This window comes from Paramormyrops kingsleyae, chromosome 6 (genome assembly GCF_048594095.1).
Source record: "Paramormyrops kingsleyae isolate MSU_618 chromosome 6, PKINGS_0.4, whole genome shotgun sequence".
In the NCBI taxonomy this organism is placed as follows: domain Eukaryota; kingdom Metazoa; phylum Chordata; class Actinopteri; order Osteoglossiformes; family Mormyridae; genus Paramormyrops; species Paramormyrops kingsleyae.
In genome coordinates this window covers 26687809-26707143 of record NC_132802.1, presented here as the reverse complement: position 1 = coordinate 26707143, position 19335 = coordinate 26687809, and the positions used below count along the sequence as shown (strand labels likewise).

Here is a 19335-nt window from a genome sequence, read left to right as displayed (position 1 = left end):
GACGGATGTAAGCAGTAAATAAATTAAATATGCAGATTCTGTTTTTGCGTACCACACACGCATTCCATTCTGCAAAAACACAGCAGAAGGTTCTCCTTTCCAATATTAAACAGCTGTACAAAGTCGCCGAAATGGTCTTAAGCTGTCCACTCTCTTGCAAGACACACGTTCACCATCCCGATAAACAAACCAATAAATTAAAAAAATCATACATGTCCATCACAAGGTGACAGATGGGTTGCTGCAGCAAAAAGGAGTAGGAGGCTTGTTGTCACCTCCCGATAGACTAGCCCAGCACCTAGCCCTACTGCATGACAGGTGGAGCTGCAGGGAACAGGTGTGGATAACTGGCTCATGCACTTGTCTTGGATATCAGAGAGCATTCCTGCCAAAGACATGGTCTGAAACCCCAAAGCTCCAAGATGGTGAAAGAAAGAAGAAAAAACTGTTTTTGTATGAAATGTCAAGTCAGAAAATCACACGCCAGATGCACAGTCAAGGCGTCGGAGGTCCTGCTAAAACTATTAATTGGATTTAAAGACAGCAGGGGTAACCCCAACAGAACAGGCACCATGTAAGTGGATGTAAGCCTGGCTTCAACGTCCAATGCTTCAGAGCCGGGTGAGGTCAAGGGTGTACTTTACGTTCTCCTCAGAAAATGGCTCTTTCTAGTAATGTCATGCAGTTAGAGAACCGCAATGATCACGCTGCCTGGATGAGTGCCGGATCCCTGCATCTCAGATTGGAGACAGGGTATCGAGAATGGATGGAGAGATGAGTGTGTGGATTGACAGCCGAGGACGGAAACAGATGTGGATTTTAAGCGGATTCTTGTGATTAAATTCCAGGCATGGCCGTCCGGGGATATGAATCGGGCGGTTTTTCAGTGATACAGATGGACAGATTTTCCCTGAAGATGAGGCATTTCTGTTATATGAGATACAGTCTTGGCTAAGGGGAGAACCTCATTCTTTTCTCCCTTCACCCAGTTTATGAAGTACAGAGTAAACTTTTTAAAACGGTCTTGCGTTTTTTTGACAAAATGAGACAAATTCTTCTTATTAAAAACAATCAATGGCAAGAGAACAATGCAGTTTTTCTAAAAGGCCTCAGAAAACCTAAGAAGCATTTTTACTTTTCCATCTATCAAATTATTGTTCTGTTCATTCACATAGCTATCTAGCTATGACAAATGGCTTCAGAAATCTGTCACTTCATATGGACTTGTCTATCGATCCATTCGTCCTACATTCTAAAGTATGATATGGGACAGGTGGAACAAATTGTGGTTTTATTATGAACACCCTTAATTCTAAACATATTGTGCTGTGTTTCATTAAGAAATCGAACACATCCTTTGTCTTCTGGAATCTGATTTCCATATGAGCGATGAAGAGAGACTGAGAACACATTTTGTTTTCAGAACACAGAGTAAGCTGCCTTTTAAGGAATTAGAGGGAAAGACAGTCTTTCAATATACATAATGCAGGCCACGTAGGTTCGTCAATAAATTATCCGCTCAAAATAAATATTTGAAAACTCTGAGGTTTCTACTGATTAATAAGCATAAAATACACCCCTGAATGGAGAAGGTCAGCACATTAATTATGCATTTACATATTAGAAACCTCTTCTACTGCTAATGTTAATTAAATATGTCATATCAGCTGTTTACTTAATGGCAGGCATCCAGTTTTCACTGCTTAAACATGTGTCCGGTCTTTACTGATGAAAGGTGATGTTTCTTTAATGGTGAAATTAGTGCCATTTACAGAATTTCATTTGTTTTTAAACGGTGTTAGCAATTAAAATGTCTGTTTTTATATAATGATGTGCTTTTTTATGCATGGACTCGAACACGAGTATTAATACACTTGCTTCCTTAGGGGAATGAATAAAATGGATAATCGGCAAAGTACTTCTGCAGCTCTACCTTACACAGAAGTCAGCGTAACGCAAGGCTGGGTTTTAGACTGATTAGTGTCATCAAGCCTGCACGTTGTTGTGGCCATCAATATTAGAGCGGCAGTCAGAGAAGGCTTCGTTCCACGGCCTGTCATCGTCAATCAGGGCTGGCTGGCAGGCAGGCCTACATCTCTCTTAGTCACTTGCTACAAAAAAAATTCAAAACCTCCCCATTAATCGCTGGTGGAAGATGCCTCCTCCCGTCTGAGGTGTGAGCTGCGGATCGTTTGGTCGCCTCGCTGTCACTTTCTTGGCAGCGGGGGAGACGAGTGGCACCGCGCTTCAACGCCACGCATAACTTTGTCAAAGTGAAACGACCAGTAAAATAACTCACACAGAAGATGGCTTTTTGCGTACGGCTGTTAACACACGCCAAAGGTATTAATCTGACAGAAAGGTCTGGCTAGTGATGCTACCAGTGTCTCAGCTTGGCAGTAAACTATGCTTTAGAGAAGATATAGGTAACACTTTATCTGCTATATACCCCTCTGTTTGCAAACATATTTGACCCTAAAAATCTTTATGCAATATATTTAAGTGAATGCATGTTCTTTCTTTAAGCTAATCTCCATCTTAGTTAATACCTCATTTTTGTTAAAAAGGACCCAGTAGGTTTCAATAGGAATGTTGAGGTGAGATTTTGCAGATGTCTTCCCAGCATTGGGTACATGAGTCACTGGTCTAACAGCCAAGATGTGGAGACAGAGCTTACATATTGTGTGTGTTTCATCAGTGCCTATGTTTACTTCTGATCTCTGGGAGGATTCTGTGAGGTACAGCTGCAGGGGATCGATACAGCCAGCCCTGCCTTGCCTATGGATTGGGGGATTGACGAGAGCCTTTCCTCAATGCACATTCTGCGTCGATACAATTTCCCAACTCTCCACTGTTTTTTTTTCTCTGTCTGTCCAGGGGAGACGAGCATTATAAGCCGACAGACCGATGGGGAAAATCACCAGAGACCAGCAGAGAGCTGCGCATTGGCAGCCGTACATTGTTGTCGTTCTACTGAAATTATCGACCTCTCCTGCAGTAGAATTGCGGTCCAGGATGATTTGTGGCTTCTTATGTTGTCTTGCACCCTGAGATGCATCTTTGTCCTCATAATGAGGCTATTGTTGTTCTTCCTGACCCAACGGAGGTATTTTCAAAGAAAGTTTCAAAGAATCCACAGATTTTGAGGGATTTAGAAGTTTATCATGAAGCCGTTTCTTATTTCTCCTTACTGTTCCCAGTAAGCTTCAAGTATCTGAAGACCTTTGCTACTATCCAGCACCACCGCTGTAATCTAATTGTTTTAGAGAACAGTTCCATATACAAGTATACTTGAAAGTTCCAGTCATGGCTAAATTTTGCATCACATGTTACCTAGAAAAAACAGAATGCAGAATCCTCTGAATAGAACAAGGTGTCCATCCACTGAAGTATGGGTGAGATCTCCACCAAAACATCTCAGCCAGATTGTCTTTTTTCACATCAAGCACTGGTATCATGGTTATTTAAAGGAATCACAATACAGATGATCTGAAGCGATTCCACAGACATGCTTGCTGGAAGATTTGCCCTCCTACGTTCTTGCGATGCCTCCTTTTGATGCTGGTTGTGTTTCCCCATTGTTTTCATCTGATTAGGACACAGCTACCACTGAATCATTAGAAGGAAATTTCACATTCTGCCTCTGAAACACCCTCTCACATGTCACAATCACCCCGCACAAGCTGGGATAACACTTCAATGGCTGTCAGTATCTCTGAGATCTTTGGGCATATGCTAATGCATAAATAAGTAAGACATAGCTAAGGAAGGCTTCTTCTGTACATTCAGATAATTATAAATGTGCACTGAGAACTGCCCAGCACATAAAAATAATTAATAAAGACACAAAATCAGAGAAACACATTATCGTTTTGAATTGCTGAACAGTTTTTCCCACACAAGGCCGTAAGGCTGCAATTTCCAAAACACATCTACAATCATATCCCCAAAGGAAGAAAAGTCATTAAATTTTTACAGTGAAACAGAGATTAACTAGTAATGCTGTTAAGTTAAAAACCTAAATAGGTCAAACTGACTCCCAGCATAACAGGAGAATTAAAACTCTCCAATATGTCATTCTGATGAACTGATATGTTAAAAAGTGAATGGCGAGTAAAGCACAATGGAACTCTAACTGCAGTTTCTTTTTTTAACCCAATGGGCACAACAGACATCAGAGCTTTGAGCAACGCAGTCTCTCGCTGCGGCCTGTGACTGGTTTGCTTGTTAGCATGAATTAGCACGAACAGTCTCCAAGTGCTAACCCTGCCAGTCAGTACCTGGGGTTACTGTTGTGGAAGCTGCTCCGGCAATCCGCTATCACCTGGCTAATCGTCTTATTATATAATATTGCACATCTTGCATTGTAAAGGTGAAAGAAAAATGTTTTGTAAAGGTTTACATATCTGACCCAACAGCTTAACGTTTTGTTCTTTGATGTGAAACAGTTCAGCCAGAACTAAACGCTAAGCACCATCCTGGAATGAATCACACAGTTTAAGCAGCACTGAGTGGAACCTATGAGGAATGCAGGTGAATTTAAAAGTAGGAAAAAAGAAACAGTGGCAAGCTAATTATTAGGGTGGGGAGGTTGGGGAACATATATCAACACCCAGGTTCTCTCGCAGGGTTCCCTCGTACGGTTTCCTCGCAGGGTTCCCTCATAGGGTTCACTTACAGGGTTCCCTAGTAGGGTTCCTTCGCAGGGTTCTCCCCTATGTATTGTCTCCTTCGGAACCCCATGTAACTAACAGATTCAAGAACATCTTTGAAGAAGTGGGCTAAGTTAGCACCTGCTGCATCTCTTTCTATATTTTGTATATTTTTGCATATATACACACCTTGATAAATCCCTCCCTGAATGAGACCCAGTTCTTAAAAAGAATGTTAAGTGAATGACTGATTGCTAACACATCTAAAATCCCCGCGTCTCTCCTTAGCATGTGGGCTGTGTGTTGGTAAGACGCTATGAAAAAAAGGAAGAGGCACTGCAAGGCTTGTTGAATTATTCAGTGATTGTGTCACAAAGAAATCGACATAATTTTATATTGGAAGAATAATTTTTGTTTAGGTTTATTGCACACAAATAGATTTACATAATGATCTTGGTTATCAAATGATCGTCTTTTTTGTGCTTTGCACCAAACAACATGATTTATTAATAGGCCATGCAAGGAATGCATTACTCATCATGTTTACATGAAGCACTTTCCACAAAGGGGGCCTGCTGTGCTATTATTAGTGATTATTACCCAGCTGCGGGGCATGTGCACTTCGTGTTTAGGGTTCTGAAGTCATCTAAATGCGCCTTTGTCCCGTGAGTCCAGTGCAGTCACTCAGCTCTACTTGGATGAAACTTAAATTCTGAAGTGAAACAAAACTAAAAGGACTAAAGAATTTTGATTCTATCTCAAGAATCTCAGGGCGTCTAGGATATGAATAAATACAGTGTTAAGTAACGTTTGCTTTTTGTACCATTATAGAGTACAAAGTCCTGCAGAGTGCCGACTGGGATTCTGCGCGGGGTGTGTAATAAGACATAATTTGGTCGTGACTGGGCTTGTCAATCCCGTGGAAGTCACAATTCAGCAGGTCGGCGAAGGGAGGGCCCTAGCTGGATCAGCTAGGCTTGGGTGCGTTATTGATGAGTGGGGTCTTATCTTCTTGGTTTATTGATTGATGGGTGACAGGGGGGGATCCCTCACAGCCGGTTATGCCATTGGGGGGGTGGATTACTGTGGCAGGATGTGGGGATTGAGGGTGGGACACACGTCCAGGCCCGATGAAGTGCAAGGCCGGTGTCGGTGAGCACATTCATCTGCACGATGGCTGCAGCCGGGACTGGATCTGCCAGCGGTATCGCAGGGGTTGTTTGGGCCTCGGCAAGCGCGCGGCAAATTGACACGCCATCGCGGGGGAAGAGTGGGGAAAAAATTACCTTTGACAAAACGCTCCTTTTCTAATTTGTCTCCTGCTCCCCTCATCTCATCCCCCTCTGACAGCAATTAGTCTGGACTGCCTGACATAATTCATTGTTATGGAGTGGCTAACAGCATAATGGTGCCCCAGTGAGGTGTGAAGGATGGGGGCATTGGAGTGTACGTGTCTGCCCCCTGGTGGATGCAAGTAGTTCTCAATCTCAGCACCACTTTCCCTTCCCGAAAGCTACCTAAACACAATGCATGAATATTCACAGCTCTGTCCTCCCTCACCTGTGCTTGTTGCTCGCTCATTTGAAGTTACGCTAGCTCTAGAGCGTCGTGACTTTTTTCTAATTTTTATAGTCTGGGAAGGGTATCATCCCCATTGACTGCCTAATCCATTAAACATCGAGCGTAATCCCTAATTATTCCTATTGGTTTCATTTGAAATCTTATCATCGGCTCTATGCACATTCTCAGTGGAAGAATCTCACTAGCAAAATGTACTGCTGACTGCACATTACCATGACGCCATAACGATTCAAAGTGCAATTAGGCGTGGTAGGAGCCGGTGAACCACATTCCGGCTAAAAACACGCATGCATTTGTCGGCAAGACTGTCAAGCAGAGGGGAAAACACTTCTTCATTTTCTATCCTGTTTTCCGCCTTCTGAGAAAAAAACGATGGGAAAACTTAATATTCGACAGATCAGTCACACGCAAATGCAAATTGTGCGTGTGTGTGTGTGTGTGTGGGGGGGGGGGGCATAGACCAGCTGGTAATGAACTCTCCCTGGCCAGCAGGATAGGAGTGTCCTTCACAGCAACATCTAGATCTGCTCCTTAGCCAGAGGCCTCGGCAGTCTGGGCTCACAGGAAGCCCATGTCCCTGAGCCCGAACAGGCTTTAGCTGGACCACCGTCCCGTTCACACAGCTCCACTGTGTCTCAGCACGTCCGAACAGGGGGACGCAAAGGGGACAAGTGGAAAAAAAGCGCTTGCTTATTTTGGTGTTTCAAAAATAGGATTTTTAAGGGCATACCTGCAAAAAGAGGTTTTTGCTGTTGGGTAGGTCACGGCGGAAGGGAAAAGAGGAATTGCTACTCATGTAAATAACTGCTTTATATCCTGTAGCTGTAAGGGCAACAGCGTTGCATCAGCAAGTGCCAAGTCAGCGCTCTTTCTGAGCTGGGCTCCCCGGCCTCCCAGCGGAGATGGGAAGCCGAGCAGATCATACGTGAGGATTCCGATGCACGGGGCCTATGCCCAGCATTGGAGCCATTTACCGGGACTTTACGGCCTTCAGATGGGAAAGGCCTGTGAATTTTCATCGTGTCTCTGTGGGGCTTGAGTCAGCAGTCCTGGCTGATGGCGGAAGCCTCCGGTGGGATCCTCAGCCAGCCCCTCGGTGAGTCCCAGGGTTTGGGTGGAGGGTCGGCGGGGGGGGACCTGCTGATGAGCACTAATGTGCACCTGGAGGCAGCTCCAAATTCATCATCATGAAGCTGTAATGCGCCCCCTGGGGGTGGGGGGGCGCTGGCACTGGCACACGGCTGCTGCCGGCAGAGCCCCCGCACTAAGCACCTTATCTCCCCTTCACGCTTGAGCCTCTGTCTGCAGAGGAGCCCAGGCGGCTGTGGAATGAGGAGAGGAGGAGGCAGAAGGAGAACTGCTGGGCTGGAGGAGAGGACGAGTGCCGAAACGGGACGGGAGGAGAAAGCAGCCTCACTGCGGAATTGCTGCCGCCAAGCCGAAATTGGATGGATGGCGATGTACGAAAAATGTGCACATTTCAGGCAAATTTATGAAGACAAAATCCACCCCGTGTGATTTTTATGGATGGCTTGTCCTGGAGCAGCAGGACTGCGCAGACGCCCCTGAAACAGCACAGATGCCCTGGTGGAGAGCCAGCTCCTCGGGGAGCGGGCGAGGTGAACAGCTCAGGCCTCGCGCTTCTCCAGCCTGTCAGCCGCGCACCAACAGCCTACCGGTACTGAGACCTTCCGCCTATGTAAGCCCAGTCCTCCAGAGCCAGTGCCGGCGTAAGCAGCTGAATTAATCGGGAGGGGGGCCCATCCCTGAGATGCCAGGAGGGGGTCAGATCCGGCCAACAGGGATGCCCAGGGTTAATGGCAGCAGTGGGGGGGGGCTCCTTCGCCCAGGGACCTGGCCTACTTAGCTCCGATGCTGAGAGCCTCTATCTGGGGAACGTGATGCACCAATTAGCAGCCTTTCCTTTGTTTTTTTCATGGGAGGTCGTCTACACAATTAGCACGAACAGAAACGCACGTGCCGGCCCTCCCCCACCCCTCGCCTGTGCTCTCAGATTGATTAGCTGAGTTAGCGTCCAGAGCTGGGGGGGGCTTTATAACCCAATTCTTCTTCCTGCGCCTGGATGCAAAATGTAAACTAGATAGATTAGCGCAACAGAACAAATTTTACCCTTTATACACTTTTTTCTGCACCTCTACACTCCTCTACAGGATGTGGAAAGCAAGCAGTCAGGCAGGGGATGAATGATTCTGGGCCGTCTGACGCATTAGGATGTCCCAGTATGCGGTCAGCCACTCCACAGAAATAAAGGCAGTGTCCGTCTCTTAGTCCAGCTTGGCTCCCACAATGCTGCCACACATCAGTACAGCAGCGACGGCCAACGCGACGTCCCCCAAGATCAGGAAGGAGCTGAAACGGCGCCAGATTCCTGAAGGTCCAGTGTGACTCTTGATACCAGCCTCAGGGACGTCACTGTGTGGCCCAGGAATAGATGTAAGCCTTAGTTCAGGAGTGAGTCTCAGCATCAACCTGTGTGGTGTAATCCCCAGTGTGTCTGTATATGTGGATGCTGGTCTTAATCCCCAGTGTGTCTGTATATGTGGATGCTGGTCTTAATCCCCAGTGTGTCTGTATATGTGGATGCTGGTCTTAATCCCCAGAGTGACTGTGTATGTGGATGCTGGTCTTAATCCCCAGAGTGACTGTGTATGTGGATGCTGGTCTTAATCCCCAGAGTGACTGTGTATGTGGATGCTGTTCTTAATCCCCAGTGTGTCTGTATATGTGGATGCTGGTCTTAATCCCCAGAGTGACTGTATATGTGGATGCTGGTCTTAATCCCCAGAGTGACTGTGTATGTGGATGCTGGTCTTAATCCCCAGTGTGACTGTGTATGTGGATGCTGTTCTTAATCCCTAGTGTCATTCTGTATGTGAATACTGGTCTTAATCCCCAGTGTGATGCTGTGTGTGAATCCTGCTATTAATCCCCAGTGTGATTCTGCATGTGAATCCTGGTATTAATCTCCAGTGTGACTCTATATGTGAATCCTGGTCTTAATCCCCAGTGTGATTTTGTATGTGAATCCTGGTTTCAATCCCCAGTGTGACACTCTATATGAATCCTGGTTTAAATTCCCAGCATGGGTCAGTATCTGAATCCAGGTCTTAATCCCCAGGGTAAATCTGTATGTGACACATTGTCTTAATCTCTAGCATGAGTCAGTATGTGAATCCTTATGTTAATTCCCAGAGTGACTCTGTATATGAATCTTGTTCTTAATCCTCAGCATGAGTCTGTATGTGAATCCTAGTCTTAATCCTCAGTGTAATTCTGCATGGGAATCCTGGTATTAATCCCCAGTGTGACTCTATATGTGAATCCTGGTCTTCATCCTCAGCACCAGTTTGTATGTGAATCTGTATGTGAATCTTAATCCCCAGTGTGACTCTGCATGTGAATCACCAGTGTGAATCTCAGTGTGAGAGCAGTTTGTACACCCTGGGGAGAGTATACACGTGAGTCCCTGTTTTAATAAGTCTAAGTATGAGTCCCAGCATCAGTTCCATCCTGGTGTGCATCACAATGTGAGCCGGAATGTAAGTCTAAACTACACAAGCCCGACAGATCCAGTTTGCTCATATATTATTAATAGCAAGAACTCCCGAGCGAATGTACAAGCAATAACTACAGTACAGGTCAAAAGTCCAGATACGCCTACTGAAAATCAAGGAAATTAAACAAGATAATGACCCTAAGCTCACCTTGAGGTTATGTAGTACATACTATCTTGTGAACAAGGAAAGAGATGGAGCGCTGTGACAGATGACCTGGCCCCCACAATCTCCCACAATCCCCCGACCCAAATCCTACAGAGCTGGTTTGGAATGAGTTGGATTGAAGTGTAAGAACAAGGTACCCAACTTGTGGAACCTCCTTCAGGACTGATGGAGAAGCATTCCAGGTGGTTACATCCGGAAGCCAAGAACCTGCACTGCTTTCATCAGAGCAATTGGGAGATATTTTGAAGAGTCTGAAAATGTTTTAAAATGAGATGTTGGACACTTTGGGTTGTTGCAATATTTGGTATGTATTACATCATTGCCTAAAGACCTTTTATTGTAAGGAGGATAATATAGCTAAAATAGAGTGAAATGCAGGAAAAGCTAATGTACCCATGCTTTTGACTGGTACAATATTTGCAATGACCATGCAGGCATATACCTTATTAATATATCATTACCTATAATGGAGAAGCAGAGTTACTATTATATGGAAGCATGATTCTATTTGCATAGCAGTGAAACCAGCTTGAGATGGTTCCTTTGTCCTTCCTCTCTGTGTCTTTCAGCATGTTTACAGTAAAACGCTTCTACATCCGTGGGACTAGCTGCAGGTCTTACGGAGAGAGGCATCCCCGACCAGCCGGTCCGCCGCCGCATCCCCATCCGCTCCTTTGCCCCGGAGTCCCCTCACTCTCGGCGGGCCTTAGGGACACCCTGTGACACCTGTGAAAGGCCTCTCAGCAGCCGTGCTCTATTGCTAAAGCCGTTCTCTTAAATAAAGACTTATTGATTTTTCCACTCCTCACCCTTAGTCCTGTTTGGTCAGCACTGTCCCTATTCTCCACCATTTCCGCTACGGTCCTTCACTGACATCTAACCCCAGTGCCGTAATTCTCCTCCCTGATGGCTCTCCTCCTCCTACCTGCCCAGCCTTACATCTTCTCCCTGCTCCTCCCCCACTCTACTCTCTGTACTCCCAACGCTGCTCCTGCCCGAGCACGGTGTAGAGCTCGCCTCGCTCGCTGGGCACTGCTTGCCCGTCTCATTTAATCCTCTGGGATAACAAATTACCCTCTGAGTTTCCTCATTCCTCGCTATCAACAGGATGCTGCTGCTTCCTGTGCACTCCTGCTTCCCCGGAATAGGTGTCATTTACTCTCCAAGGGAACATCAGCGCTGGGGCCCCCGCAAGGCATGGGGGGGGGGGGGGGCATTAACCACCCAGAAGGACAGACCCAGCTAAAGGGCACTCAGCACCAAGACATTTCATTTCCAGTGAATAAAGAAGGGGAACAGAAAAAACAGGAACAGCAATCACGCTAAATAACCTGCGGCTACATTTGTAGTAATGCTTTTCTTCCTCTCTTTTTCTATTTTGCTTTAAAAACCTTGTGACACAAAGTGTCGTTTATTGCTATCATTATGGCCGTCGTTACGGCGATGGCGACTGCCGACCGTTGATGTTCCCCCCTCTCCTGTGTAAAAGACGCATGTCTCCTGAAATCTCTGCCAGCCGTTATCGTGCCCAGCACTCGTCTTGCTGTGATGGTACCTGCTGGGTCCGAAATAGAGCACAGCGAAGTCAGCGGATGAAAAAAAAATATATATGTGTGTCTCTGCCCCCGTTGCCCGTGAGACGGTATCATCGGCAATGACGCTCCGATTGGCCGCTACCAGCCTTTTGCCATTGGCTATTAGAGACACACGTCCGAGCGCCCCGTGAAGGGCGGGGGCCCCTCCGTGTGCTGGACGGAGGTCTCCCTCTCCCCGCCGCCTCGGCCCCGTGAATGACAGATTGCAGAGTCGTCCGAGGTACCATGTGAGTCATCTATAAGCCTCGCTTTTGAACCCAGAGAGAGGGAGAAAAACAACGTTGTCAAAAAGGGATTAGGAAAAAAATAAGCACCATTTTTTTTTTTTAACAGGCCTATAAACAAGCCTGAAGCAACTGGGATCCTTGGGGAAATTGCAATATTTTACACTCCAACACTCCACCAAGACAGATGGTATTAGGTGTCCTCCCGGGAAATATAACAGCGTTTTCCGTTGTTACTGTCACTGTTTTTCACTCTCAGATGACTCTTGAGCCTTTGTTTTGGTTCACCTACCCAACCTGAGTCAACAGCCGCTGCTCTCTCACTGGCCTCCCCCGCGGGCCCCTGCATCCGGCACCCACCGCCTGTCACCTCCACCCGGCCCGTCAACACGACTAGCATACCAGCCCCAGCTCACCGTTCTGGCCGTCAGCTCCGGCGGGTTGTCGTTCACGTCCGTCACGGAGATGATGGCGGTGGCGGTGTTGGACAGCCCGAAGTTCAGGTTGCCCTCCATGTCGGTGGCCTGGATGATGATCGTGTACTGGGAGACTTTCTGCAGGGGAGAATACAATTCCCATTCAGCATAAATCCACACTTTGAGAGCTTCAGGGGTCATGCTCGCTCTGCGCAGATGAGTGAACGAAAGCAATGGAGACTAAATCACGTGCTACATTAGAGACGACAATGAAGGCTTAGGGGGGTGGAGCCATTGAAAGGGGTAGGGCTCGGCTTGAAAGGGCCCCTGAAATTGCCCCGTTATGCAATGCCATGCCCAGTGTCAAACGCTGCAGTGCACAGACATGCATTCCCATTCACATTTTCAGTGCACTGGCAATGTCACCCAACAACAAACAGGCATGGTTCATGGAGGGGAGGGGAGTCCACTGTGCCCCCTCTCCCCACCTCTGACGACGGCGGGTTCTCAGCAATGCAGGCCCTCCTGCGCCAGGTGCTGGTGTGTCTTCTACTCGAGCCCCCATTCATTACAGTCTAACTGTCCCGGCTGTGAGCTTGTGAGACAGCAGCATCATCAGTCATGTTAATGGAAGCACTGCCACTTTTAGAAGAAGCACTGTATAGAAAATATTATTGAGGGCGAACGAACATTACTTAGTTCCTTAATATAGAAAATGCCCGGAAGTTTTTCATAATTTCTTTTCCCCTCCAAGCACAGAAAGCGCTGCTTTCTTGACATCTGGCTAGAGCGCCGTCAGGCCTTTGCAGAAATGACACATCCGGAATGGTTTTCTGCATTATGGGGGGGGGGGGGGGGTGGCAATCAAAATGACTTACTCTGCTTGGCACTGAGGCAAAACTTCAGTGCATCAAATTAAGAGGTCAAGATTTTAAATTAAATTAATATTGGAAATTTAAAGCAATTACTGCGTGGGTCATATTAGGAATAAAAGCACAGTTCGCCTGCCAGAGAATTAAATCCCAACATAAAGAAGAGAAGGTAAGGTAAGCAGAGACAGCCTGCGGTGTCAAGGGGAGACTGTGGAGGATTGTGTGAGAGGGGAAGAGTCTTTGTAAAGACACCTCTCTCACTGGCAGAGACTGGACAGCGCAGGTCTCTAATCTTGGGAAAAGAGAATAAAAACCTTGGTTTCTTCTGCGTCTCTGCCTCTCCTTTCATCCCGACTGTTACATAACTCCCAGCTCGCAGATGCTTAGGACCCACGGCTCAGGGCCGGGGCGCGCTGTCCGTGGTCCTGGACACTCGCTCGGAATAGAACAGTGTTGTCAAGGGTAACCTCTCCTTCTCTTATCTCCGGCCTGGCCATTGCTTTTGGGTACGCATAGAGGAAAAAGGGCCGCCCTTTCTGGGACCGCATCGTAGCAGCTATTTCTCATTTAATATTTCTGTTAAAGAAAAAAAAGGTTCAAATCTGAGGGCTATAAATGGTTCTTACCTCACGGACACAGGTATAATCTGTCAAAGGTATAGTCTGACAAAGGTATAGTCTGTCAAAGGTTTAGTCTGTCAAAGGTTTAGTCTGCCAAAGGTACAGTCTGTCAAAGGTACAGTCTGTCAAAGGTATAGTCTGATAAAGGTACAGCCTGTCAAAGGTATAATCCGAGAAAGGTACAGTCACAGTAGAAAGAACTATATAAATATATAGAGTATTAAAGGGCAACAACGTACACCATTGTGTAATGGGATTCCAAACGAGTATGGACCTGTGCCCTGAAGGAGACCACCTAGTACATACTTAAACAAAATGCAAAAACCAAGTTGTTCCAGTAGAGCATCCTGGTGCGTTGACGAGTTTTCGCTCTGGACGAAAATCGTCAGCTAAGCAGCTTAATGTCGACGGGAGAGCAGCACCTGCTGGAGGATTGATGTACAGCACATGTCCCCGCTGGGCCCCGCCGCCCACGTTCCACCCTGACATCCGTCACTGTCACGTGTCAGTCCACCCAAGCGGCTGCATTTCTGCGACTAGCTCAGGCTGTGCTGAGAGGCTCACTCAACAGGAAACTGCTGTTCCCATCAGCGCCCCCACGACAAACGATGGAATGGTTTCGTGTGAATTTACGGCAGGGTCGGTTCTGTGTGAAATCAGAGCATGTGCACATTGTGTGTGGGAATTGACCTCAAGGTTGTCTGTGAGAATGATACAGTGGACCGAGACTGGGTCGAGGAGCACACCTGAATGTATTCAGCATTCCTGAGTAGCTCAAGTAACAGGCTGCCTCGTGCTCGTGTGCAGGTATGCATATGCATGTGAGAAATCACGTGTGTATCCCTTTGTGTTGGACATGAGTGGGTTATCTGAAATTCTGCCCCTAAACGTATGTTCTGTGTTTGTGTGAGAAGAAATGACATGAATAGGTTTGTAAGAAAACATTTTTGAAAGCGAGAGTTTGGGAGGGCGGACGATAGCTGGATTTGGGAGGCTCACCCATGGGTTCCTGCAGACTGGTCCCGGGTGATTAAAGGCACAGGCACATTTTTCCCGTCAACGGCTTTATAATTCTCCTCTCAGCTGCACCCTGGCTCACTGGGCCCCAAACAACAGGAGGAGTGTAATGAGTTTTATAGATCTCCGCCGCTGATCGCAATTTCCCTTAAATCGGGTCACGGAGAAATAAGCAATCTTTTTCTGCAAGAACAAAAATATGATTTTTCCCACTGCCCCGAGCCACTGGATTTTAATTTATGGAGTAGGAAGGCAGTGTGGAGTTAACAAAGCGGGCGTGATTCACCACCGTGAGGTAAACGGAAGGATTCGACAACCCAATCTCAGTGCTTGTTATGAAAGAGGCTTTTAAAAAGCAATTAAAATACTGAACAATTAAATAGAAGTGTTTAATGATTTTCAGGTTTGACGTTTCAAGTTGTACTGAGTGACTATGGTGCTGAGTGTATGTAGTGACTGTCAATAGTGTGTGTGTAAGTGTGTGTGTGTATGTGAGAGAGTGTATGTGTGTGTGTGTTCACTGTGTTCATAAGCCCGTCTTAGCATGTGTGAAACGTGAATTCCGCTCAGTCAGTCAGTCAGTCAGTCACTGACTGCAATGATTACTCCGCCAATCTCAGACACTGGCAGAGTCTCTGCTCTCACATCGATGCACACATGCTCCATCAACCAGAAACCCACACACAGCTCCAACGTAAACATGCACTCACACACCTACACAAACAGACGTCTGAGATATCACTGTCTTTGTGTACATCATGTATATGTGATCATGTTTCCATGGTCCTACTCTTGAGATAACCTTGACTGGCAGGTGACCTCTGTATCTGCATGTACCTCTGTGTGTGTTCCTGTGCCTGTTTGCTTCATTGACCATTTCTGTATCTCCTCAACCTGTGCCCAGAGCTCCAGGGAAATCTGTTCAGGGAGACTCTGCTTCCCCAGAATGCACCTTGGCTTCACATGGCAATCGATTTACTAACTAAGGTCACACTGGCCCAGGCGCTGAGCATGTATCGGACCTAAAGTGCAGGGGCCATGGCTGCAGAAACGCCCTGAAAGCCTCAGTTAATGAAGAGCAACAGCCACACTTAAGCTCCACTCAGTCTGGCGTCAACCCATCAGAAAAAAGCGAGCTGGAAGATGGACACTCACGAAGCACGAGAGCTACACTCTCTGCTGATTGTGTACATGAGTAGAGCACATCCATTAGAGTACAGGAGCAGAAATACAGATGGGCAGAGGACATGGAGAGCTTGGTAATCAGTCCACAGGTTGTTCTGTCAATCTTCCATGCAAAAGCCATTCTAGTATATATCTAAATATCTAAACAACACGGATCTATTAGTTCAAATAATTCTGGAACCCTATTTATTTCCATGTCTCAATACAAATTCCTCTGCTATTTCCAGGCAACTTCTGGGGTGAATCCATATGGATGTGTGCATGTGACTGAATCCTGTGTTATTTATTAAAGAGGGAAATGCTCCACTGAATTATTGTTTGACTCACAGTCGAGAATGCTCTTCCGGAGCATGTTGACCTCACTAAGCAAACATGCTCAAACAGATGGTGGTGCCAAAGAACAGGCCCTGGACCCTTGAACCACGTCTTAATTGGCGTGCTGGATAAAACCCCAGTGCTGTTGCCTTAATGAGCCTCGTCCCCAGGCTCCCCAATTACATCTGAAGTGTCTTCCTCACCTGCTAATTGTTGCGTAAATATTCCAATTAGGCTCCAGCAACTGATGAGGGGATTAGGACGTGTGAAGCTGATGTACATACGAAGCAACACACACACACACACACACACACACACACACGCTTTGTTTTGTTTTTGGAAATGTCCCTCCCCTCTCCCCTGCAGACACGCAGCATTTACAACACGCTGCCTAATTAGACAAGTTTGCTATTATGTTCACCTCCTGCGTGCCGTGCCTCACCCCGTCAGCATATCGAAGGGGTGCCGGGACCCATCTAACGCAGACGGCCGAGAAACGCCTGGGTGCGATGGGGGGGGGGGGGGACAACCTCGTCACGACGCCTCCAACTAAGCCAGCACCGTGCCACTCTCATATACGACGACGGGAAGCCCGGCTTCCGTAAGCTGCACCCTTCTCTACACTCTCTCTCAGAATATGAGTCTCCAAGCAATGACTCCCGGGGATTTTAGAAACCGTACAAATGAAGGTGAACCGCATTTCTATAAAACCATTTAAAAAATAATGAAAAAATAACTGACTTAATTATCTGCACATATGTTATGGTTTATTTTAAGCTTCTAAGAGGAATTTGCAATCAAGCCTTTCAATTCTTTCGGATTATACTGTACAAATAAATGCTGACAGAACTGCAGGTAGTGCTCAAGTAATGCAATGATTTTGTCTCTGTATAAGTCCTATGAGTCTTCTTAAACTGAACAAACTTCATGGTAAAAACTTTCTGCATTCAGAATTCTTCAGCTGCCCGCTAGCGATCCTATGTTCTTGAATCAGTATTAACATTAAAGAATCCTCAAGGCTGACCTTATTACTTGCCCTATTTCAGCTGCCCTTGCTTGACACAAAAGATGGTTGGTGCTTCTAACTGTATCATTAATGGGTGTCTGTATTGTATAAATGAGGAAAGATGAAGCTGGGTTGATGTGTCAGTTTGTGTATGAGAGGGTCACCAACGCTGTGTGTATGTACTGTATGTATTACATTGTGGGGGCTAAATGACTTGTTATTTTGATGTCATGGAGACCATTTTTTCAGTCCCCACAAGGGGACACTCAATTTTATAAAAAAATTTGTGAAGCAATAAAAAAACTAAAAATATCAAAAGTCTCATATTTTGTTTGGTTACTTCTGGTTAAGGTTAGGGCTGGTTAGGGGTCAAGGCCCCATAGAAATGAATGGGGAGTCCCCACAAGATATAACTACAAACCTGTGTGCGTGTGTGTGCTTGTGTGTGTGTGGATTTGGTGGACTTTATTTGCAGCTAGAGGCTGGTAACCAAGCAGCATCTCTCCCTTCTCCTGAACACACAAGACAGCCCCTATATTCCAGAAATGCATTCATGGGACATGTGGTGTAGCTTAATTACATCCCACATACAGTTCCAAGCTGCGTGTCGTCGGGGCAACAGTAGGCTTTTGCGTGGGCTGAGCAGAAGATGAGAACTCCAATCTGAAAGCACCTTGCCCAGGGAAGACGCTACAAAGGTGCGTGGCGCCTCTTCTGTGCTGTTAGCGCTAACCCAAGGACCTTTGCCCAATCCTCGCCTGTGGCAGTGCAGTGACTGTTCGACTGCCTTTCCCTTAACAATGCCTCCTGGGACTCTACATTGAAGGATTCTCCAGCACACAGAGCTGCTCCGGAGCTAAGCCCTAGTGCTATTAACCACACATATGAGCTGTCCAATCCACAAAAGATAGTCATTCCAGGGTCAGATAAGTGGCACACAAAGGTCTTACTTACCAATTTACTGTATAAAGTATACATACACACAGATATATAAGTACAATAGTTGAAGAGGTTGTTACTGATGTTAGGATATTCAATGGACTGGTTATTCTGAAGAAGTTTCACTAGCTTACCTTCAAACAAATAAAAGTGTTATGTAATGCCGGGGTACGGAGCAAGGAAGCAGGGACAGAACTCCAAGTGTCGGGCAAATACGGGGTTTAATCAAAGGCAGGACACGATCAGAAGACAACTACACCATAAATAACGTCAATGACCGGACTGGGGAAACATACTCGAACGCGGACTTAAATATACAGGACTAATTAATAATAACGAGACACAGCTGGTAACAAGGGGATTGCACACGAGGTAGCAAGGGGGTGTGGCACACAGGAGGATTGGATGAGCAGGACATGACAATAAGCACACAAATATCAAATAGAATATTATGCATTTTGCATGAATCAACACTGTAGTAATGAAAGCAAAGTACGAAAATCACAATAATGGGGAGATGCTGTATACAAGCTTCTGAAATGGTCACTCTGTGAGAGCTGAAGGAGAGCCACAATAGATATGTACTGAAAAGATGTGTACCAAATGAAAAGTATTTATGTCCTGTGTGATTTCCAGCATTTTGCACATTTTACATGCTGGATTTGGTAGCATCTTTTTGTGGGTTAAACAGAGAGAGCCTAAGACAAAAAAATAGTTAACTTCCTCTTTGTTTTGTTATAGAGGTAATTTAACAAACTATCTCCTGGTATAATAAGGTTACCCCACAGCCAACTCCTTGTTAACTCCATTAGTGTCAGGCTTGATTTGGGACAGCATAAGCCTGACTGTGTTTGGCCATTTCCATTAACGTAAAGTCTCAACATATGTTTTCCAGAGGCACTGCACATTATCAGGAGAAGAAATTATTGAAGGTACTTGGGGAAAAATAAAAGTTGTTGATGAAGAAAGGATTTGTAGCTATTCACATGATCCAAATCAAGAAGACTTGGCATAGCTGTTCTAGAAATGACTGCATTGTCAAAATTCCACTATGTCATAAACAAGTCACAAAGCACCCCAAAACCACGTCCATAGATTTCAGGGGCTCTTTCTTTACTAGGTCAGAGTCTGTCACTGTATTATCAGGAAGTCATGAGAAAAATAGGGCAC

The 19335-nt window shown here is 46.0% G+C and overlaps 1 protein-coding gene across 3 annotated transcripts in view; it reads right to left on the bottom strand.

The window, feature by feature from the left end:
• cdh4 (cadherin 4, type 1, R-cadherin (retinal)) overlaps nt 1–19335 on the bottom strand; it is a 282577-nt gene that overhangs the window by 27970 nt on the left and 235272 nt on the right. For all 3 annotated transcript variants that reach the window (XM_072712941.1, XM_072712942.1, XM_072712943.1), the window contains one exon: nt 12212–12349. In XM_072712941.1, the coding sequence (XP_072569042.1) occupies nt 12212–12349 (138 nt within the window). The remainder of the gene's footprint in view (nt 1–12211; nt 12350–19335) is intronic.